General features: G+C 34.6%; 1 protein-coding gene across 1 annotated transcript; it reads right to left on the bottom strand.

Annotated features, from left to right (window-relative positions):
• Positions 1–3,844: 3,844 nt before the first annotated feature.
• LOC120348887 lies at positions 3,845–19,611 on the bottom strand. The gene is made up of 6 exons (XM_039435335.1): positions 19,261–19,611; positions 15,617–15,632; positions 13,307–13,432; positions 10,767–10,881; positions 6,458–6,573; positions 3,845–4,139 (listed from the first exon to the last, which is right to left on the bottom strand). Exons 1-6 carry the CDS (start codon positions 19,609–19,611, stop codon positions 4,054–4,056), a joined length of 810 nt encoding a protein of 269 aa, XP_039291269.1. The 3' UTR covers positions 3,845–4,053.
• Positions 19,612–24,542: the final 4,931 nt, after the last annotated feature.

Here is a 24,542-nt window from a genome sequence, read left to right as displayed (position 1 = left end):
AAATGCAAAACAAGTGACATATTAACTGGCTAATAGCAATCGATTAAAATATGATGTAAATATTATGGTACTGAATTTCCATTGAAATGCTCTTTGGGTGACCATCGGGTGAACTCGATATAGATCTACGTATTTTAATCTTTCGTTACGAAGATAATAAGCTGCAATTAAACAATCTGTAAAGGCGTCCATTTTGTGAGTCAGAAAAACTGATGTATGGATGCGTATGGTCAGGATGGTACACTCTGAATGTGTAATAGTATATTTCGCACCTAGGGAAGAAAATGAGACTTTTCTGGCTCGAAATCGGTTTTCAAGTCCAAGGCCGTAGGCCGAGGACTAGAAAAGATTGAGAGCCGGAAAAACATTTTTGCCCGTGGTGAGAACGCTATTTTTCGCTACACAGAAAAATAAATAAATATATATATATATATATATATATATATATATTATATATATATATATATATATATATATATATGAGAATAACTGTTTATTAAGTACTTCCGAAAGCAAAAGTGGAAGGTCATAGCTCTAGCAAATCTGAGGTAATCTGAATATCAGGAAATTGTTTATATAAAAGTATATATTTTTTTTATTCTGATTTGTAATAACCTTAATAACCTTAACGATTATGTTCAATTATGTGGGAGGTTGAGTTTATACTTTTTATTCTTTCAAATGACAATAAGATGATATTATTATAAATGTCTTAATTATTGATTAATAAACTCAAATAATGAAACGTTTTTTGATCAGCCGTTTTAGCACACTTGAAATTTAGCGGCTGGAATGGGTACTCTTTCCGGCCTCAGCCGGAAAGAAACCTGTCCTGATGTCAGACGAGAGTCGTCTGCAAACAATGTCTTTCAGATCTACGTAGGGACTGGAAAACAGCTGCTTTCTGTGCAGTGTGGCGAAAATATATTCTCTTACTATCCAATAAAAATTTTCATAATTACATGGGTGTCATTTGGAATTGCGTTCTCAAAAGTATGATTATTTCAACTTTTCGTTCATTGTGTCTTTATGTTCATACATACCAAAGTTATTAACAGAATGTTTATTTTTCCGTCCTTATAGATTCTATTAGATTGAACATAACTTATCATACACATGATGAACATAATGTGTTTGTCAAGCTCCGTTTAATCTAATAGAATCTATGAGGACGAAAATAGTACTTTACGTCACAAGTCCGGTAACGATAATTTACCGCATAAGTATGATTGTTTCTGCCTGAAACGTAGTTGAGGGCAGAATTATCATACGAATGCGGTAAATACGTTACTGTACAAGTTACATACAATATTTTTTGTCATATTTATCTGAGAAAGAATAATATTGCTGAGAAACAGAAACCATTAACTGCTTATGCTCGAGTTACTGCATTTTATAAACATAATCTAGCTCATAGCACCTAGTTTGTAACAGACAGACCCATTGAGCTCAAATAATATAATAAAGTATATAATAATTATAAGATTTCAGATGAGTTCTTATAACTTGAAACTTCTTAAATGAGTTCTTAAATTATTTGAGTTATTATATTAATTATAGAACTAGGAAACATACTCGACTGTAAAGAGAACATATGATCTCTTTACAGTATAGTATGCTGTAATGAAAATCACTTGTTTGCTTGTTCTGCAAACAGCTGTTTACCGGCTTGATTAAATGCATGGAAAACAGCTGCAATTGAGTAAGTATGACAAAAATCTTAAACCAGTTATAGAATAGACACGCTGGGAAGTCTAGCCTCTGAAGCCAACATTTACTGCCATAATATCACCCTATCGTGACGTCAGCATCGGATAGAAAACTCTCAATTGTGTCTATTTCAGACGAAAGTAAATTATTATTTATGAAAATTGTAAACTCCCGCTGAAATAGACACAATTTGCTATGGAAAACAATGTAAACACTAAACAAACAATACCGAAGAGTTCTCTACGATGATGACGTCACGATATGGCACTAGATGTTGGCTTCATCGACTTTCAGTATGAATATACAATGGGCCGTGTCTATTCTATAACTGGTCAAAAATATTTTGTTGACCGAGCGAAGTGAGGTCTAAGATTCAAGTCGACGGTTTGGCATTTCTCTTCTTAATGTCTTTAAATGTTTATATGTTGCGCATTTACGGCATTACGCGGTAATAGATTTTCATGAAATTTGACAGGTATGTTCCTTTTTAAATTGCGCGTCGACGTATATACAAGGTTTTTGGAAATTTTGCATTTCAAGCATAATATAAAAGGAAAAAGGAGCCTCATTCATAAGTCAATATTAGAGTAAATATCAGACTATAGAATTATTCATCAGCTGTCGAGTTGAATATAAATCGCATGCCATGACGCATGCAATTCAATATCTCAATGTAACTTGGTAAAAAATTAGCAGCTGTGTAGACTATAAATTGCATGCCTCATTGAATGCAATTTTTATGCACTATTAAATAGGATGCAAAGAAGATATAACAGCTCGTCTGGGCGCCTAGATGTCTTCTGGTTTTCTCGCGCTAAATACCAGAAAGCGTTATATGATAATTAAATCTTGTGTAAGCATGATCTGATTAAATAAATAGTTGTTGTATCAGTGTGGATGTGCTTATGGTTTGGGATGTCGTTATAACTCCGCGAGGTCTACTGTTCACAGAACTACTATTTAATAACTTTGGTGTAAACGCAGCTTTAAAATATGTTGAATCAGTAACTGACCGAACGAAGTGAGGTCTAAGATTCAAGTCGACGGTTTGGAATTTCTCTTAATGTTTAAATGTTTATATGTTTTTATATTTATATGTTGCGCATTTACGGCGAAACGCGGTAATAGATTTTCATGAAATTTGACAGGTATGTTCCTTTTTTAATTGCGCGTCGATGTATATACAAGGTTTTTGGAAATTTTGCATTTCAAGGATAATATAAAAGGAAAAAGGAGCCTCCTTCATACGCCAATATTAGAGTAAAAATCAGACTATAGAATTATTCATCATAAATCAGCTGACAAGTGATTACACAGATGTGTGGAGAAGCCAGTCCATTACTGTATTTGTATAAGGTCTATAGTTTCAATCAACGACATTAAAGAGGTATGCATCTTTAAGTTGGGTTTACACCAAAGTTATTAACAAAATGGTTAGAACTTAATCCCTATAGATTCTATTAGATTGAACGGAAGTTGACAAACACATATGCTTATCATGCGTATGATAAGCTATGTCCAATCCAATATTATCCAAAAGGATTGAGTTATTAACATTTTTTCAATAAATTTGGTCTAATCGCAGCTTTAAGGTCTTTGGTTTCAATATTTTGTTTTGCAGTCATGGTATTATTATGCGTGCCCATCAGTATCAATATTCTTACATTCGAAAAAACTAATTCAATAGGTGAATAAAAATAAACAAATAAACTAAATAATGCTGGAGACATTATAATATTTTTGATTCTAAAAAAATAATTTTCATCAGATAGAAATATCATCAGGGAACTGAATGAATTATATCATATGAAATACACATTCAGACGTGATCTGAGTTTGTTAACATTAAAAACAATTGAAACTGCGTGAGGTCTACTGTTCACAGAACTACTAGTATAAAAGGAAAAAGGAGCCTCCTCCATACGCCAATATTAGAGTAAAACTCAGACTATAGAATTATTCATCATAAATCAGCTGACAAGTGATTACACAGATGTGTGGAGAAGCCAGTCTATTGCTGTATTTCCATAAGGTCTATAGTTTCAATCAGGTACTTGTGGATGAGAATACTTCGTGAGGTCTACTGTTCACAGAACTACTAGTTAGAAGGAGAGAATGCAAATAAAACAATTGGTTCAATGCTTGAACACACTCACACTTTATTAACCCAAAAACCCTGTAGATAATAAATGAAATAACAACAGTAATTATAATAATTACATACAATAATATAATAAAATGATAAGAGAATTCAATGTGATAAAAATAATGATAATAGGAAGGAGATATACATTCATGTTATTGTTTGACAATTTCCGATAAAATCCTTTTGTGTTGTTATCATTAGTTGCTGCCTGCTGGTACAACTCCCATGGTGTTCTCCCAACCCAATTTCAGTCTGTTGTGGGAAAGCATGCGCTGGAACAGCTCTGCAAATCAAACAAAATAGTTATTAAAGTCTGTGATATATTACATTTAACATGAACCCATTTCTCCCTCCACAGTTTGTAGCATAGACACAGACGGACATCCTGCGCACAATTGGATGCGCCGTGTCATTTTGCTTCATGTTCTTGTGATGAAAACATCTCTGTGACATACACAAACCAATATACCTGCTGACCAGTACACTACTTGGAACATTGCCAGCAATAGATGGAGGGGAGTGTTGCCGCGTCGCGTTACAAAGCTCTCTCACTCAGACACAAAAGAAAGAGAATGCTGCTAGGTAGTGGGGGTGATTAGTGGAGGATAGAGCATCGGACCTCTCCGTCTTCGAGAAAGAGCCGTGTTAAAAGTAATTTATCTCGCACTTTAGCTTATCCATCATCTACAGTGTATATGAACTTCCTACCAATAAACTCTAGGGCAGAGGTTCTCAAAATGTGGGGCGCGACCCCCAAGGGGGGCGCGATGAATGCTCAGGGGGGGCGCAAAGCTTAGTTTTAAATTTACTTCTAATCTTTTTATTTCCAAAATTACATGTGACTAATATCATAGAGAAACAATAGCGTAAATAGATATCCCATGGTATAGGGAATTTATGTCGCAACTTTTACTGTTATCTTAAGCCGATAGCCCACGTAGCTCTTTCCTGTGAAGCTTTATGACGCTGGTAGTATCTCATATTGTGCCGTTTATACACTCTTACCCGGTCAAAACAGTAAAAATCAACAATAATCGACAGTAATCGACTTGGGATAACAGTAAAAGTTACGACATAAACGCCCTATACCATGGGATATCTACTTATGCTATCGTTTCTCTATGCTAATATTTACTCATAAAATATTTATATCAACCGTATTGTCAAATTAAAATTCTCAATCAATGAGTGCTCCCTCAACATGATAGAAAAAGAAACCCTCATTGATCTCCAAGGTGACTTTGCGCTTAAAATGAAGTTTGAAGAATATTCTCTCATATATCCTTCTGGATTGGTGTGCAAAAGATTGGCTTCTACCCAATTTTGAGTAAAAAGGCATTGAAGATATAGACTCCATTTGCTACAATTTATTGACCGAGCGAAGAGAGGTCTAAGATTCAAGTCGACGGTTTGGCATTTCTCTTAATGTTTAATTGTTTGAATGTTTAAATGTTTTAATGTTTAAATGTTTATGGCGAAACGCGGTGATAGATTTTCATGAAATTTGACAGGTATGTTCCTTTCTAAATTGCGCATCGACGTATATACAGGGTTTTTGGAAATTTTGCATTTCAAGGATAATATAAAAGGGAAAAGGAGCTTCCTTCATACACCAATATTAGAGTGAAAAATCAGACTATAGAATTATTCATCATGAATCAGCTGTTTAGTGGCCTATAATACTACCCGTTCAAAAACATCGAACATCTTAAAAATGTATCTTTCCATCAACGTTGTAGACAGTTGCAGCCAGACCTGATAACAGCGCTCACACTCACATTCCGGGACGACACGTCACGGTACGATAGGACAGAAAGCTCCATGTTTATTTAGGATTTTTCTAGACATTTTAAATTGATAAATTATTTATTAATTTTTGAGAAAACATAACAACAGGTCAATGTAACTTACTGAGCGCGATGTCTACTGTTCACAGAACTACTAGTATATTAACCAGCTGAAATCATATGTCAGCGAATGAATGACTGTCTGTGTGATAGCTCCCAAATAGCTTCAGCTGATGTTGAATGAAAAAGACTAAGAAATTGTCAAAAAACCACTGATTTATTGATAATTAGAAAGACCGGTTTCGGTTATTACACCATTGTCAATCTCTGATAAACTAAAACTAAATACAAGAGCAGCAGAAGCATAGCAATGGTGTAATAACCGAAACCGGTCTTTCTAATTATCAATAAATCAGTGGTTTTATGACAATTTCTTAGTCTTTTTCATTCAATATGAATAACTACCACAATATCAACTTCTCAACTACACAAAAAGTCAGCTGATGTTATGAATGAATGAATTAAAAAACTGTAGTAATCGCATGCAATGAATTCTTCAGCTGACAAATTATAAATCAAAACAATTTTTTGTCTTGTGTACTTTCAATGTTATTTGTTGTATCCTGAAAAAGGATGAAGGAGTGAGTCAATTTTGTTGTTCAACGAACCTGAACTGAAAAAAGGTTCGAAGAATACGTGTTCAAAATTTGAAGCTGGTTGATCAATTCTTTCTAAAGTTATTGTAGAACATACAAACAGACGGACAACGATTTTGGCAGTAAGTTAAGAGTGAGTATTCCAATTATTTGCTTACCAAGGAAGTCAATGTTCTGAGAGAGAGCGTATTTTTCACCTGCCTTATGAGGTGAGTCATGCATATTCAGCAGCTCGGGCTTACTCAGAATTCCATTGAAGTCGATGTCAAAGAAACTGTGAAAAAAATTGTTCCATTGAAGCCATGGTTACCATGCAATAGTATTCAGAATTCAAGGAATCACTACAACTTTTCCAATTTTATTTGAGAAAGTATCAAGTTAATTTGAGAAAGTATCAAGTTAATTTGAGAAAGTATCAAGTTGATTTGAGAAAGTATCAAGTTAATTTGAGGAAGTATTGAGTTGATTTGAGAAAGTATCAAGTTAATTTGAGAAAGTATCAAGTTAATTTGAGAAAGTATCAAGTTAATTTCAGAAAGTATCAAGTTAATTTGAGAAAGTATCAAGTTAATTTGAGGAAGTATCGAGTTGATTTGAGGAAGTATCAAGTTAATTTGAGAAAGTATCAAGTTAATTTGAGAAAGTATCAAGTTAATTTGAGGAAGTATCGAGTTGATTTGAGAAAGTATCAAGTTGATTTGAGAAAGTATCAAGTTAATTTGAGAAAGTATCAAGTTAATTTGAGAAAGTATCAAGTTAATTTGAGAAAGTATCAAGTTAATTTGAGAAGTATCAAGTTAATTGAGAAAGTATCAAGTTAATTTGAGAAAGTATCAAGTTAATTGAGAAAGTATCAAGTTAATTTGAGAAAGTATCAAGTTGATTTGAGAAAGTATCAAGTTAATTTGAGAAAGTATCAAGTTGATTTGAGAAAGTATCAAGTTAATTTGAGGAAGTATCGAGTTGATTTGAGAAAGTATCAAGTTAATTTGAGGAAGTATCAAGTTAATTTGAGGAAGTATCGAGTTGATTTGAGAAAGTATCAATTGTATTTGAGAAGAGTCACTTGTAATTGAGAGAATGTCAGATGTAGATGAGAATAGTCAATAATTGTATTTGAGAAGTCATCACTTGTAATAATTGAGAATAGTGAATTGTATTTGAGAAATCGTCAGATGTAAATGAGAATAGTCAATTGTATTTGAGAAGTCATCACTTGTAATAATAATTGAGAATAGTGAATTTTATTTGAGAAAGTATCAATTCAATTTGAGAACATACGATTTGAAATCTAGAAGTTGTCAGTTGTAATTGGGAAATGATTTTAAAAAACCAGTAGGCTACTTCCAGTACTTATATTTTACTTTCCTTGTCCTATTACCATAGGTAAGGAAAGTATTGCTTTCCGAAAAAAAATAAGGTACCCCAATTTCTAAATTTCTATACGTTTCAAGGTCCCCTGAGTCCAAAAAAGTTGTTTTTGGGTATTAGTCTGTATGTGTGTGTGTGTGTGGTGTGTGTGTGTGTGTGTGTGTGGTGTGTGTGTGGTGTGTGTGTGTGTGTGTGGTGTGTGTGTGTGTGTGTGTGTGTGTGTTGTGTGTGTGTGTGTGTTGTGTGTGTGTGTGTGTGTGTTGTGTGTGTGTGTGTGTGTGTGGTGTGTGTGTGTGTGGTGTGTGTGTGTGGTGTGTGTGTGTGTGTGGTGTGTGGTGTGTGTGTGTGTGTTGTGTGTGTGTGTGTGGTGTGTGTGTGGTGTGTGTGTGTGTGTGTGTGGTGTGTGTGTGGTGTGTGGTGTGTGTGTGTGTGGTGTGTGTGTGTGGTGTGTGTGTGTGTGTGTGTGTGTGTGTGTGTGTGTTGTGTGTGTGTGTGTGTGTGTGTGTGTGTGTTGTGTGTGTGTGTGTGTGTGTGTGGTGTGTGTGTGTGTGTGTTGTGTGTGTGTGTGTGTGTGTGTGTGTGTGTTGTGTGTGTGTGTGTGTGTTGTGTGTGTGTGTGTGGTGTGTGGTGTGTGTGTGGTGTGTGTGTGTGTGTTGTGTGTGTGTGTGTGTGTGTGGTGTGTGTGTGTGTGTGTGTGGTGTGTGTGTGTGTGTGTGTGTGTGTGTGTGTGTGTGTGTGTGTGTGTGTGTGTGTGTGTGTTGTGTGTGTGTGTGTGTGTGTGTGTGTGTGTGTGTGTGTGTGTGTGTGTGTTGTGTGTGTGTGTGTATATGATTGTATGTGCGTCTGTGTACACGATATCTCATCTCCCAATTAACGGAATGACTTGAAATTTGGAACGTAAGGTCCTTACAATATAAGGATCCGACACGAACAATTTTCATAACGGCAAGGAAAGTTGTGTGAGTGCGCCACACCAGATTTTTTCATAACTGTACTCATGAATAATAATAATATTATTATTTTTATATTATCAATCACATTATGATAATATATTTAATATTCCATTAAAACGTTTAGTTTTCGAATAAAAAATTATTTTCAAGTCCCAAAATCCATTGAAGAGTTGCTTTATCAAGAGATTCAATTGATTGATGATAAAGTTCAATAATTGCGCCTTGAACATAGATAATTTGATCTTCATTAAGTGCAATATTCCACAAAATGTTTGGAAACAAAAGTCGTGTTGCCAATACATACATAGAAATGATACTCATAATCATTCGTAAACAGTACAGGGGAAATAATTTCACCATTGAAAATATTAATTTTCCCCCATGCGGAGACTATGTTAGTTATTGGAATATTGTGTATGTGTATGTGGTACAGTATCCTTTGCTGCTCAAATCAATTTAATTTCAATTTATTTATTAACGTACATACAATCAAACCTTTACTGTAGGCTACAGAAGAGTCACGACATGTCAATTGGAAAATTTTCTCATTTTCAATTGATATATTTCTCAATTACATTTGACGATTAATTTCTCAAATACAATTCACTATTATCAATTAAATGTGATGATTTCGCGAATACAATTTACTATTCTCATCCACATCTGACATTCTCTCAATTACAAGTGACTATTCTCAAATTAACTTGATACTTTCTCACATAAAATTGGAAAAGGTGTAGTCAATTGTATTTGGGAAGTCATCACATGTGATTGAGAATAGTGAATTGGATATGAGAAATCGTCAAATGTAAATGAGAAGATATCAATTGAAAATGAGAAAATTTTCCAATTGACATGTCGTGACTCTTCTGTAGCCTACAGTACAGGTTTGATTTGAGCAGGAAAGGATACTGTACTACGTACACAGTAATACAATTACTACCATAGGCTTTGCATGGGGGCAAATTAATATTTTCAATGGTGAAATAATTCCCACTGTACTGTTTACGAATGATTTATGAATAGGTATCATTTCTATATATGTATTGGCAACACGACTTTTGTTTCCAATCATTTTGTGGAATATTGCACTTGATGAAGATCAAATTCTCTATGTTCAAGGCGCAATTCTTGAACTTTATCATCAATCAATTGAATCTCTTGATCAAGCAATTCGGCAACTTCTCAATGGATTTTGGGACTTGAGCATGAAAATCTCTACAATAATTAATGTTCAGTAACATTTTCAGCAGGAACTGAAAATAAGCTCTAAATTCGAGAAAATGTAATTATTCAATTGCAAACTGTTGGCAAGTGTTGATTCTATTAAATGATTCACTACGAAGAGATAGCAGACTTCGTGTGTCTCCAGCGTTATTGTCCTGTCACCAGCTGGCTTGGATCTTTGAATAGTAGACTTGAGATGCGCGTGAACACTAGCGTCAGGTGATCGATTTTCATAACGGCAAGGAAAGTTGTGTGAGTGCGCCACACCAGATTTTTTCTCTCCCTATCATGGACACATTGTATGAATCAATGAAGAATTCTGCCGACCACATAGAAATATATGGCGGAAAAGAGCAATAGTTTTTTGTGCAACTAGTGCGCAAAGTGACAGTTTGCTGCACCGAAAGAAACGTTTACGCCCGAGCCGTAGGCGAGGGCGGAATGGTTTCTTGAGTGCAGCAGAGGAACTTTGCGCACGTATTTCACATCAAGTTTTTCCTATAGTTACCATTGAATATGAAAAGTGGGTAATTATGGGTAAAATTGCCTGAAATGCATCAAATGTTTTTCTGTGTAATTTTATTATTGATAAAAACCTTAATTTATTGTCAAATTGAATAAAAATGTTGTCCTTGGTTATAATATCCAATACTAATAATAAGCGCGTTGTGCTTGGTTGCACCTCTGCTCACTATAGCAGCCACAGCAGTCACTGTTACCAACTTCATTTTGATTTTGCTGCACTGTTGCTCCATATAACCTACTAACTATTTTGTGTTGCCATGTTGCAAATCTGGAGTGCAGAAAAATTTTTCCCGCACTAGAGCGGAAAAGTGATTCTTTGCGTTCTGTAATCAGTACAGCAATAGCCACTTTTCAACGTAACTGTAGGAAAAGGTAAATTAATTTAACTCACAAGAATTCCTGGTGCTGAAGAAGTCCGACAAGTGCCTCTTTCTTGCTCAATTTGTTGTTGTGGTCCTTGTCATAGATTCGGAAGAGAGCGCGTATATGAGAATCTGAGAGGTGCACTGAAAAAAGTTAAAACTTCAAAGTGAATATCCATATTCATTTAATAAAACTTCATAATATTGGAATATTTCTATTACTGGAAACATAGAATCATACAGAGTTGGTGAAAATTATAAAAACATTATATTATATAGAATATTTACTATAGAAAATTATTGACCGAACGAGGTGATGTCTAAGATTCAAGTCGACGGTTTGGCATTTCTCTTAATGTTTATATGTTGCGCATTTACGGCGAAACGCGGTAATAGATTGTCATGAAATTCGACAGGTATGTTCCTTTTTAATTGCGCGTCGACGTATATACAAGGTTTTTGGAAATTTTGCATTTCAAGGATAATATAAAAGGATGAAGGAGCCTCCTTCATACGCCAATATTAGAGTAAAAATCAGACTATAGAATTATTCATCATAAATCAGCTGACAAGTGATTACACAGATGTGTGGAGAAGCCAGTCTATCGCTGTATTTCCATAAGGTCTATAGTTTCAATCAGGTACTTGTGGATGAGAATACTGCGTGAGGTCTACCGTTCACAGAACTACTAGTATAAAAGGAAAAAGGAGCCTCCTTTATACGCCAATATTAGAGTAAAAATCAGACTATAAAATATTTCATCATAAATCAGCTGACAAGTGTTTACACAGATGTGTGGAGAAGCCAGTCTATTACTGTATTTGTATAAGGTCTATAGTTTCAATCAAAGACATTAAAAAGGTATGTATCTTTGAGCTGGGTTTACACCAAAGTTATTAGCAAAATGGTTATAACTTAATCCTGATAGATTCTATTAGATTGAACGGAAGTTGAGAAACACATATGTCCATCATGTGTATGATAAGTTATGTTCAATCTAATATAATCTAAAAGGATTGAGTTATTAACATTTTTCAAATAAATTTTGTCTAATCGCAGCTTTAATATCGGGGACCGAGCTTCGTTCTGGAGTACAAAAGCATGAAAAATTTATAACGAAAGTTTAAATTATAATAGCACTAGCCGTCAGGCTCGCTTCGCTCGCCATATCCGTCTAGCCAGGGGGCTCCGCTCCCTGGACCCCCGACTGGATCGTCCAAGAATGAGATCAGCAGGCTCGCTTCGCTCGGCTGCATTTTTCATTTGAGCACTTTTATCATATGCTAGGACGATCCAGTCGGGGTCCAGACTAAACGTCTGGCTGAACGGATATGGCGAGCGAAGCGAGCCTGACGGCTAGTAATATATTATTTCCAGGAATAGCTCTGATTGAAGTAGCAGTGCCCAATCAATTTTTCTGCGATAAATGCATTTCAATCTTCAACTTGGTGCCTACCTAACAAAGTCAACTCAACTTAATGCCAACCTGACAAAATTATTAATTTAGTTACCAGTTGACAACTGTTTCGAAGAGGTACTCTCTCTAGATTATAGTTCTATATTAACATATGGTATGGACATTTTTCAATTATAATTAAGAGAATAAGAAGAATATACATGCTAAAAGACGAACTTTAAACCCTTAAAACCACCCTTAGAGTTAAAATATTGCCAAAAGATATCTTAGTGCGCCTCTAGAGGGCCAACTGAACATACCTACCAAATTTGAACGTTTTTGGTGCGGTAGATTTTTAGTTTTGCGAGTGAGTGAGTGAGTGCCATTTCGCTTTTATATATATAGATGATTCATACAGAAATGTTCTATCTAATTACAGTAAATTGAGATTAATTCCCCGAGGGATGGAAAAATTTCCCTCACAAAGGCCCAGTTGCACAAAAACCGGTTAAATTTTAATCATGTACACGATATCTCGTCTCCCAATAAACGGAATGACTTGAAATTTGGAACTTAAGGTCCTTACAATATAAGTATCCGACACGAACAATTTCAATCAAATGCAATTCAAGATGGCGAAAATGTTGTCAAAAACAAGGGTTTTCGCGATTTTCTCGAAAACGGCTACAATGATTCTAATTAAATTCATACCTAGAATAGTCATTGATAATCTATATCAACTGCCACAAGTCTCATATCTGTAAAAATTCCAGGAGCTCCGACCCATTTATGCAAAGTTTGATTTTAGATTCCCAATTATCAGGCTTCAGATACAATTTAAACAAAAAAATTGAGTGGAAAAGATTGAGCATGAAAATCTCTACAATTAATGTCCAGTAAAATTTCCACCTAAAATTGAAAATAAGTTTGAAATTCGATAAAATGTGATTATCCAATTGCAACTGTTGATTCTATCAAATCATTTACTATGAAGAGATAGCAGACCTCGTGTGTCTCCAGCGTTATAGTCCTGTCACCAGCTTAGAATACTAGACTTTAGATACGCGGGAACACTAGCGTCAGGTGATCAATTTTCATTCCGGCAAGGAAAGTTGTGTGAGTGCGCCACACCAGATTTTTCCATTGATGTGGAAATGTTGGGATGTACTCACCCTTATCTTTGCTCTGCGGATTCGTCCTTTTTTCATAGAATGTTCTCATGAATTTAGAAAACTCTTCGTATTCGATATGCTCGTGATCTCCATCTTCATCCAGTCTGGCAGCATCGTGCGCGTCCCCTGAGTACAAAATTTGAAAATTAATGAAAATTAAAAAATTAATGAAAATGTCAAATTCAAATTGATTCGCAGGCAATTCATGAGTGCAAATACGGGTAATAAGAGAGGAAAGTTGGCAGAATCCATTCGTGAAAGCTGTAGACTAGGGATGGGTATCGAAAGACGAAACATCGATGTTTTTTCTCCTGAACATCGATAAGTGAAAAACATCGAACAGTAAACATCGATGTTTCTAAACATCGATGTATCGATACCCATCCCTACTGTAGACATTATGTATAAGACTCATGTGTGGTCTCTTATTATGAAGAAAATAATATCGAGTCACCGAGCTTCACTCGTTATTTATCTGTTGATAAACAGAACACAATCCTTCAGAATGATTGATTGATTGAGTGCTTTATTTATGTAGATTACAATATATACTGGCTTATACACTTATATACAATAGCTCTCAATACAGCAAAATTATAGATGAATTTACATAATAGAGACTAAGAAAATAATTATTGAACTGTATATGATATGAAAAAGCAATTTGTAATATAATAACGATATTGTTATGCATCTACATAAATTGGCGGAGCTTTGGACATATCAATGTCCATTCTTCGGAAACAATATTAAAAATATCCTCCCCACTAATTCTCTACCAAAGTAGATAATAATGATTGGGGAAGGACTAACCGATTAAATGATTGGGGAAGCACAGCCCAAAACGGTTTCTTCCGAATTTTGATTTATACACTATAAATGGTCCAAAAAGTAGGTTATGTTTCATGCATTTGGATTCAGGTACAATTTTCAGTCCAAATATTTGAAAACAGAAAAGTTCTAATTGAGATTGTTCACAAACCAAATCGGATAACAAAATAACACTCACTAATAACTTAAAACTGTAAAATAATTATTTACTTTGAATATTATGATATACTCTAATCCAGAATTATAAACCATTAGCAGGTAACCCATGCTTTGGAAGGATCTTTCTTAGAACTTGACGTGTTGAAATCTAGAAGAATTCAAAATAGGCCTCTAAGAATCCTCGGTTGATTACGAATTTATATGCTGCATTTCAAGTGAATCAGTATGACCACTTTTCAATTAAAAAAAGAAGTTGGATTCAAAATGGCGGAAAAAATTTGGGTGTGACGTAAAACCTGTTTTTATCATTCGAAAAGGATCCCCAATCACACCTATTTTCCAATTTCCCTTGTAAGAGAAATCAATCTTCTGCTGCTTCCATACAAACTGGAAGCATGACAAATAATCAAAACTTGACAAACTGAAAACTTGATGTAACCAAATCTTGAAGAATTCAAAATTGGTCTATAACCACCCTCGGTTGAGCAATAATCTTTATGCAAAATTTCAAGTTAATCAGTTCAGTAGTTCTGACGTGATAATGCGTCAATCATAATTTCCCTATACTTTACACCTGTATAGGCTACGTTCATAATCCAGTTCTTTCCTTTATTATAGTATAGAAGATGATAAATGGATGGATGATCATTGTTATTTTACTAAGAGATAGGATAAGTTGAATAGTTTCCCTTTAAGAGGGAGTTTTGACAACCCACAGAACTCATTTTTCATTTGAAGATATAACAAAAACGTGCAAATGACCTTATTTTTTTGATCAGCTTGCCAAAATACCCCTCATTCCAATATTAAAGTTTCCGACTGACTGTACAGTGAGTCAGTCATTCTATCAGGGCTCGAATAATTTTGAAATTTAAATTAAATAAAAATGGAAGAATATAATTTCTTTACGTAAATAACAAAACCTTCATTCAAAGACATATCAACTGCATGCATTTTCATATTGCCGATACAGCATTGATGAAACTGTAGACGTTATTTAGCACTTTGTCTCAAAAATTTTTAATCCATGCCACGTGTAGGCCTAAACATTGCATCAGGAAAACGAAGTTTGAAAACTATGTTTTTCAGGTAGAAAGCAATATAGTAACAGATGTTCCTTTTTTAATTTCGACCATATGATTTGGTGATTTTTTAATGAAATCGAATGTACCATTAATGAAATTTAAACAATTTACACTATTGTTTCTGTAAGACATTACTCTCCTAAAATCATACTCTTAACATAAACCTACCATATACGTTTAAGTAATTTATTACATATTATATTCTAGTAGTTAATTTAGAGTGAATTCAACTTACAGATTGCCTCTTGGACCTGAAAAAGACAACAATACAATCATTTTATTCAAGAATATATTCTATTTTGATTTTATTGTAATATAATAGGAATTACTCAATTGTTTGAAATTGCAACGTTCAGTGTTTTTAGCGAATCAACACACATATACCATGGAGAGAATAGGCTATATTGAGGTCCACGTTATAATGACAGTATTTGATCAACTTTGGTTTCGCTATCCTTGTCTATCATCCAACAATACAGGTGGTACGATCAATTTCTAGCTCCACAACGATGCCAATTATGTTTTTGGCAGTGTAGAAGTATAATTAATCAATGCAGAGAATCGGCATCGCTATTCTTCTATCTTCATCCACTGCCATTATAACGTGGACCTCACTATAGTCCCGACCGTGAACGACAACCTGACACCTCGCACCCTCGCGTCAGAGTGTCCCCCCGACTAAGTTGGCACCTCCTCAGAAAAGTTACAACTAGACGGGTATGGCTCACGTCTACTTGTCCCCTAAAAACCGGTTTTAAAAGGGGACAACTATAGTGAGGTCCACGCTATAATGTCAGAGAAGAAAGATAGGAGAAAACGTTGCCAAGTCTCTCCATTTTGCCACTGACTGTACACAGCTGTTACTCAATTCATCCCATTAAATTTAATCTAATAATAATTATCATTCCCTTGATAAAATAATCAATTTTATGTCAAATTGATCAAGAAAATATATTTTTTCATAATTTGATTCAAAAATTGGCTTTCATGACTGAGATCAGATTTTTATCTTTATACAAACCCGAAATGGCGGCTAATTTAAAAAGCTGTGATACAACAATCTGAATTTCAAAGCAACAGAAATTGAGTTATTTGGTAGGTACCTATACTATTCCAATTTCCTTCAAAATTAATATGAAAATAGAAATTCTATTTAAAAATAAGTAATTTCAATGGATTATTGAATGAAAAAGACTAAGAAATTGTCAAAAAACCACTGATTTATTGATAATTAGAAAGACCGGTTTCGGTTATTACACATAAACTTTATCGGTCTTTCTAATTATCAATAAATCAGTGGTTTTTTGACAATTACTTAGTCTTTTTCATTCAATATGAATAATTACCACAATATCAACTTCTCAACTACACAAAAAGTTCAATGGATTAATTCTGAAATAACTTTTCAATATTATTTATACCGGTACGAGTAAGTATAACCTATACATGTAGGCTAACTGAAGCATGAATGAAGTCTAGGATGGTTAGTTATCAACTTTTAAAATGTCATTTCAGGTATTTTAATTTGTGTATCTCATGAGGTAATGTTTAAAAATTATTTTATTGTTTCAAAAATACATTTTGAATCAATTATACTACTTGTGTACTCAAGTATTTTGATAGAATGAAGAAAAAAAAATGGCGGCTAATAATATGGTTTATTCAGCTTTGTACAGTCACTGTCAAAAGTAAATATAAAATATTCTGGCAGACAACATTGCAAAGCGAGAGAGAGATAGCGCTATCTGTTTTGTTGTATGACAGAAAAGGACAGCAACAGTATTGTCAATCGTACACTGCCATTATAATGTGGACCTCACTATTGTCAGGGCAGCACCTAGTCGCGTACCCCTATAGTGTGGTCCACGTTATAATGGCAGTGGATAAAGATAGAAGAATAGCGATGCCGATTCTTCGCATCAATTAATTATATTTCTACACCGTCAAAAACATAATTGTCATCGTTGTGGACCTAGAAAAGCATAGTACCACCGGCTTTGTCGAATGATTGATTGAGTACTTTATTTATGTAGATTACAATATATACTGGCTTATACACTTATATACAATAGCTTACAATACAGCTAAATTATAGATGAATTTACATAATATAGACTAAGAAAATAATTATTGAACTGTATATGATATGAAAAAGCAATTTGTAATATAATAATAATTATATTGTTATGCATCTACATAAATTGGCGGAGCTTTGGACATATCAATGTCCATTCTTTGGAAAGAATATTAAAAATATCCTCCCCATTAACTCTCTACCAAAAGGATAATAGGAAAATAGACAAGGACAGCAAAACCAAAGTTGATCAAATACGTTCATTATAACGTGGACCTCACTATGGTATCTAAGATGAATATTTAGATGAATGAGATGAATAGACCTTGATGAATATTGGTCTACTCTAGAGAAGGGTATCGAAAGACTAAACATCGATGTTTTGAACATCGATGTTTTTTCTCCTGAACATCGATAAGTGAAAAACATTGAACAGTAAACATTGATGTTTTTAAACATTGATGTTTAAAACATTGACGTGTTGCCGTACATTTTACGGAAGATTATTATATCCTTAGAGTAACTCAGATAGTGAAATAAATTTCCTTTTTCATGTACATGTAAAAGAAAGGGACAGAGCTTTTAAAAAGTAGTTAACAATAAAGGAATATTATTGATTGGCAGCAACGAAACTGAAAGTTAATAAATTGTTTGTAGTTGTAGGTAATCAGACTCTATGTTATCAATGGAGATTGATATTTAATCGAATATAAAAAAGAAAATCCAATGATCTAAAATATTGTTTTATAGATTTGAATATTTGTTTAGTATAAGAGAAATTAAGATGGTATTATTATTTTGTCCAAATCTCGAAATACTTAAAAATACAAAAAAAAAACTGAAGTGACTACAATTTTATCTGGAGCTATTGTTTCAATATTTTAACTGTTACTAACTGGACTCATAATTCAATTTCTAATCACTTCAAATAATATTTCCTTGGCATCAATTTCCAATCAGTTCAAATAATATTGATAACAAATAATTGTTGCATGATCGATTACTTTAATCGATAATATCTCATAATTCAATTTCTAATCACTTTAAATAATATTTCCTTGGCATCAATTTCTAATCAGTTCGAATAATATTGATAACAAATAATTGTTGCATGATCGATTACTTTAATCAATAATATCTCATAATTCAATTTCTAATCACTTCAAATAATATTTCCTTAGCATCAATTTCTAATCACTTCAAATGATATTGCTAACAAATAATTGAAAGAATAAGACTTTGATATTGTGTGTGTGTGTGTGTGTGTGTGTGTGTGTGTGTGTGTGTGTGTGTGTCTGTGTAGCAATATCACAACATCTCATACCATACAATCAAATCATTAACAAATAATTGTTGCATGATCGATTACTTTAATCAATAATATCTCATAATTCAATTTCTAATCACTTCAAATAATATTTCCTTGCCATCAATTTCTAATCAGTTCAAATAATATTGGTAGCAAATAATTTATGCATGTTCGATTACTTTAATCAATAATATCTCATAATTCAATTTATAATCACTTTAAATAATATTTCCTTGCCATCAATTTCTAATCATTTCAAATAATATTGATAACAAATAATTGTTGCATGATCGATTACTTTAATCAATAATATCTCATAATTCAATTTCTAATCGCTTCAAATAATATTTCCTTCCCATCAATTTCTAATCATTTCAAATAATATTGGTATCAAATAATAATAATCAAAGACTTGTATGTGCACAGATTTTTCTCCATGATTGATTGTTAAAAAAATCTGTGCACACACAAGTTAATAATATTTGTTGAAACTAACCTTTGTTTGTGAGAAGATTGACTCGTCCTCATCCCCGCTAACTTCAGCCTCCGCCTCAAACATCAACTTCCGCTTCCCCTGCTTCTGCCTGTTGTTCGGTAGAGTAGTTAGCACCACTCGCTGCGGTGCCCAGGTAGCAGCTGGAGCCAAGCGTTGAATAGGGCTGTCCCCCAGCACAATCTCGCCGCCCGGCGATGGTGGTTCCACGTTGAGTGGAGCGGGTGCAGCAGCAGCGGACGACTCAGCAGCAGCGATGGCAGCTTTCCGCTGCCAGTAGTTGAGCAGGTGCTGGTGTGCTGGTGGGCTATCTGGCAGCACGTATGATGGAGAAGATGTTGATGGAGAACTCATCGTGAAGTGCACTCAAAGTAGACTCAGATGTAAATGACAATTTTCCTCTCATCACTTCTGTTTATATACCATACGTTTCTCTCTCTGTTCCAGGCTCGTGCGAGTGAGAGCGAAGTGTGCTACAAGGCGAAAAAAATTCAAATTTCTCCCCTACAACACTTGCTCCCACATCGTTATCGGCAACATTCAGATTTGTAAGTATTCTCTCTCCTATCACAAAAAAAAGTCACTCAATCATTCTATATTTTCGAATAGCAACCTTGTACATGTGTTAGAAGACGAAAAAAAAAATCTCGTCTAGAACTCTGCATGGGACGGTGTCTGCCCACACCTGCTAGAAGCTGAAAAAAAAATCTCCTCCATGTCAACTCACTTAAACATATTTTGAATAGCCTCTCATGATGCTTATTGATTTCTAATATTATCAGTTATTAAATATTTCATTGTTTTCACAGCATTTTCTCGCTTCTCAACATAGGGCTCACTCAAACATTTTTTGAATAGCATTCTCGCCTCTCGATTGATTTCTAATATTATCAGTTATTAAATATTTCATTGTTTTCACAGCATTTTCTCACCTCTCAACACGGCTTCCGACCTCATAACCAGTTGAGCTCTCGTTGAGGCAACACACCTGAGAGGTTAAGGAGCAATCTGAAAGGAAGCATAGCCGGTATCTACACCTGAGAGGCTAGCTCACAATCGAAAAGGAAGCATAGCCACCTGTACATCTACAGTCAAGGAGATTCACGCAGCATCACCCAACACATGTAAGTACATTTTACTTTGATTTTATCCTCTGTGGAGGAGAGGAAAATTGTTCTCGGAGGATGATATTTGTCCTCTGAGGACAGTTTTTGTCCTCGGAGGGGAGGATTTTTGTCATCAGAGGACAATTTTTGTCCTCGAAGGGGAGGATTTTTGTCATCGGAGGACAGTTTTTGTCCTCGGAGGACAATTTTTGTGCTCGGAGGATAAAAAACCTTCTACAACATACTGCATGCATGCGATTTTAGCTCATCTTTACGGTATATCCGGAAAATCCTCTCCTCGCTCTTCTTTCTCACACTCTTCATATGAACAAAACGATAAATGCATTACTTTTTCAAATGGATTTTCGATCATATATTTGTAATAGACACATTGCAGATAAAATGGATTTTTATGTGAGGAATAACCATTTCTCGCAAAATACTCTGCTTTATCGGATAATGATTTACGATAGTCACAATGTAGATGATGCTTTTCAAAATACTCTCCTTGAACGGATGAATCTTCTACACGATTAAAAGTTAAATATCTTCCTTCATATTGGCGTAGAATATTATTATCGAAATTCTCCTCTTCAATTGTTATATTATATTTCCTTCTACAGTTCGGGCTGTACCTTGCATGTTCTATTGCTGGTATGTCACTTTCTTCCCATTTTCCCAAACAAATTGAACAAAATACACATCGCACAATGTCTGGCACAGATGAGAATATAAATCCCTCTTTTGCCATGTTTTCCGCGGACAAATGCGGAGAAGATTTCGTCCATCTTTTATCAAAAGATAATAATCTTAATCTTTCATGCAACATTATGTGATCTTGAGATATCATTTTCACACAGCCTTCTTCTACCAATGCCGATTCACAACTGATTTAAAAACATACATGAAACTCTAATTCTATGTCATCCTGATCGTTATTCTTTCGTTTTTCAGAATCTAACATGTCGAGGGAACGCAGACTACACAGCATCAATTCCGCAGCGGTGCGTCATCACATAACCATCAACGATCCCGAGGAAATCGAGGAATTTTTCTTGGTTGGCAGGACTGTACTGCCCGGTTTGTATTCTCTGTATTACTACTCCGTATTTATTAAGAATTTCAACTATTTAACCGAAAAATTAATAGAATTGGTAGTTTTAGACGTGAGTAATAGTTGTTAGAAGTGAGTTGAAGCAGTAAGTTACCTGGATTTCCAAGTGTTTTTATCACAGTGTGTTTCGGGAGATTTGCCTATTTCTGTACAGGTTAGTTTTGCGAGTTCACTGTATTGAAAAACTAAAACTCTAAGCTGAGAAAATAGTGTGTACAAGCACAGTACCGTATTGAAGTTGTTATTGCCATCGTAAAGACTCAGTAAGCGACTTGTTGATTAGATAACATTGTGTTTCGGATTTTGTATTTTGCGACTCAGCGATCAGCTGCTTTTGGAACACCGGTAACTTTTGTTTAATTGCGTAACCTAGCAACGCTCTGCTTGCAGACCAATCAACGATCGAGACGGTAGGGTCTGCTGGCGGTTTTGTTTTGAATTGCTGTACTCTCCACTTGACGCTGTTTTTACGAAGGTTTCTGATAGTTTTTATTCTGCTTGTCTCACCAAATGTAATAATATGAACTCGGCAATAAAGCAGTGCAAAACGGCAAAAGGTATTCCGGCTATATTATACAAAGGTATTAAATTTGGAAAGGACTCACACACTGTAAAAGGTGATATTACGTGGAAATGCTTGAAAAAGAACTGTACTTTTACGATAAAAACTAGTTCGGATACTTCTGTAATTCATAGTTTAACGGGTCAACATTCGCATGAAACAGTGTCATATACCGAAAATGATGCTGCTCCCAGCTTGGAACAGGAGAATGAACACTTAAAGGCGCGAATCAAAGTTCTGGAAGAACAATGGAATGCCGCAATTAATCGGTCTATGGATCTTGATATTCGCCTCATGGAATTATCATCTTGTGAGTCACGAATGAATGATAAAACTGAAAATGTGGATAATTTCACACACGTAAATTCACTTATAGATCGATTGAGCCAGTTTCTTAGAACGGAACTCCTTTCTGATGCGGACATTGACTGTTTTTGTAGTTATTTAATTGATTCGTTTCCAGGAAATTATGTGGTCCTACCAGCAGTAACAGCAATGATCATCAATGACGCGGAAGCTGATTTATCATTCTTAAGAAATAATGTAAAAGAAAATAATTTCACTGCTTTCGTGATAAATGACGGTCGGCAGGAAGAAACAAATGACGGCTGGTGTGGTTCTCATTGGAGTGTTGTTGTTTATGATTCTTTACACTGTAAATTTTATATTCTGGACTCAATGAACAAATATAATGAGAGATTTTCCATGTCTCTGATAAGAAGAGTTAGCTCAATCCTAACCTACAAGAAGATAATTACCCTTCCATGTCCTCAACAGACTAATAACTACGATTGCGGTGTTTTTGCAATGTATTTTTTGGAAGAAGTATTTAAATATAGGAAAATGTGTAGTTCAACCTGTCTCGAGGATGGTCTCTCTCTTAATACAAACTTTGATGCTACGGTATATAGGTGGAAGATTCTGTGTAAAGTTTGTAATTTTCTAAAACCCAAGTCTTGTGATTTGTTAGTCTCTAATGATTCTCCATGCAGTAAGAACATATCATATCCTAGCTCTAAACAGATAACGATTTCCAAGACTAGTGATATTTCTCTGGGAACTAAACTTAAAAAGTCAGCTAGCATGAAACCATTAAAAAACGTAGTCAGAATCTTTGGCGACAGTCATGGTCGTGATTTAGTAGATAATTTGAATAGATCTGAACTTGAAAAGACAACTAGTGGTTTTATCATGCCAAGTGCCAAATTCAACCCCATAGTAAATAATATTAAGAGTGGTACTAGAGATCTATCCAATAATGATCATGTGGTCATTGTTGGAGGAGCGAATGATGTATACTGTAATCAAGCTGGTATTTTTCTAAAAAGTATGCTTTCTCTACTTCAGGTGCTAAATTTTACAAATGTATTAATTTCTACAATACCAATAAGATATGATTTACCGGAGTGGTCATGTGTTAACGAAGAGATTAGAAAAACTAACAGTAGAATAAAACAGTATTGTGGAAGGATGCAAAATGTTAAGGTGATAGATCTTACTGATCTTAAAAGAGAGCATTTTACTAGGCATGGGCTACACCTGAACTGGAGAGGCAAGAAGAGGATGACTGATAAAATCAAAACAATATTAGATGAAAAGGGTAATAATACAGTTATCGAGCTTCAATATGACCTGAGTCATCGGGGAAACTAATTAGTGGTCCTGTTCATATAGGTAGAAACACAACGATCCTAGAATATACTAGAAAACAGGACCGGAGCTCTGATTTGAAGGTTTGCGCTCTAAATATTCAATCTCTGAGAAATAAGTTACTTGAACTTGAGACTATTTTGAGTCGTAAAGAGTTTGATGTCATTTGCTTGAGTGAGCACTGGTTACGTGAGGAAGAGATTAATTTTTATGTCCCTCAAGACTTCAAACTAGCTGGTTTTTATTGTCGACCGACTCCATATGGTGGTTCTTTAATATTTGTGAGAGAAGGAATTGATTTTAATATTATTGACATTACCTCTCACTGTTATGAGGGTTCCTGTGAGGCAACAGCTGTTAGGATTGGTAGATTAAATACTCTAGTAATTAGTATTTACCGCACTCCTGGCTCCCGTTTCAGAGATTTTATGGTTAATTTGGAACAATTACTGGAATATGTAACAAGTAAGGTAAATGGCTTTAAATTCTTGATACTAGCAGGTGATCTAAACGTAGACATTCTTAAAAATTTTGAACCAGACACACAAGAATTTTTGAATTTATTGAGATCTTTCAACCTTTACTGTACGAATTACTCTCCAACTAGGTATGAGTCATGTCTTGATAATGTAATTACAAATATATCTGCGGATTATTTTAGAGTAACGCTTTTAGAACAAGGTTTAATATCTGACCATTCTGGTGTTTGTGTTTCGTTTGATCTAGAAAGAAAGTCATCTTCAAAAATCTCTAATGAATGTAATAAATTAAATAGAGACATGACTATAAGACTTCTTACCAAGAAAAGATTGCTACATTTGAGAAAGTCTCTTATAAATATTTGTTGGGAGAA

Source organism: Nilaparvata lugens, chromosome 9 (assembly GCF_014356525.2).
Source record: "Nilaparvata lugens isolate BPH chromosome 9, ASM1435652v1, whole genome shotgun sequence".
NCBI classification, from domain to species: domain Eukaryota; kingdom Metazoa; phylum Arthropoda; class Insecta; order Hemiptera; family Delphacidae; genus Nilaparvata; species Nilaparvata lugens.
Note: the sequence above shows the minus strand (reverse complement) of the source record. Positions and strands in the feature narration are given on the sequence as shown.

Coding starts and splice junctions, on each gene's coding strand:
- LOC120348887 (XM_039435335.1), bottom strand. CDS start 19,611: ATGAGTTCTCCATCAACATCTTCTCCATCATACGTGCTGCCAGATAGC. Junction 6,574..10,766: donor CTTCAGCACCAGGAATTCTT/GTGAGTTAAATT, acceptor TTTTTTTCACAG/TTTCTTTGACATCGACTTCA. Junction 4,140..6,457: donor TCAGAACATTGACTTCCTTG/GTAAGCAAATAA, acceptor TTTGATTTGCAG/AGCTGTTCCAGCGCATGCTT.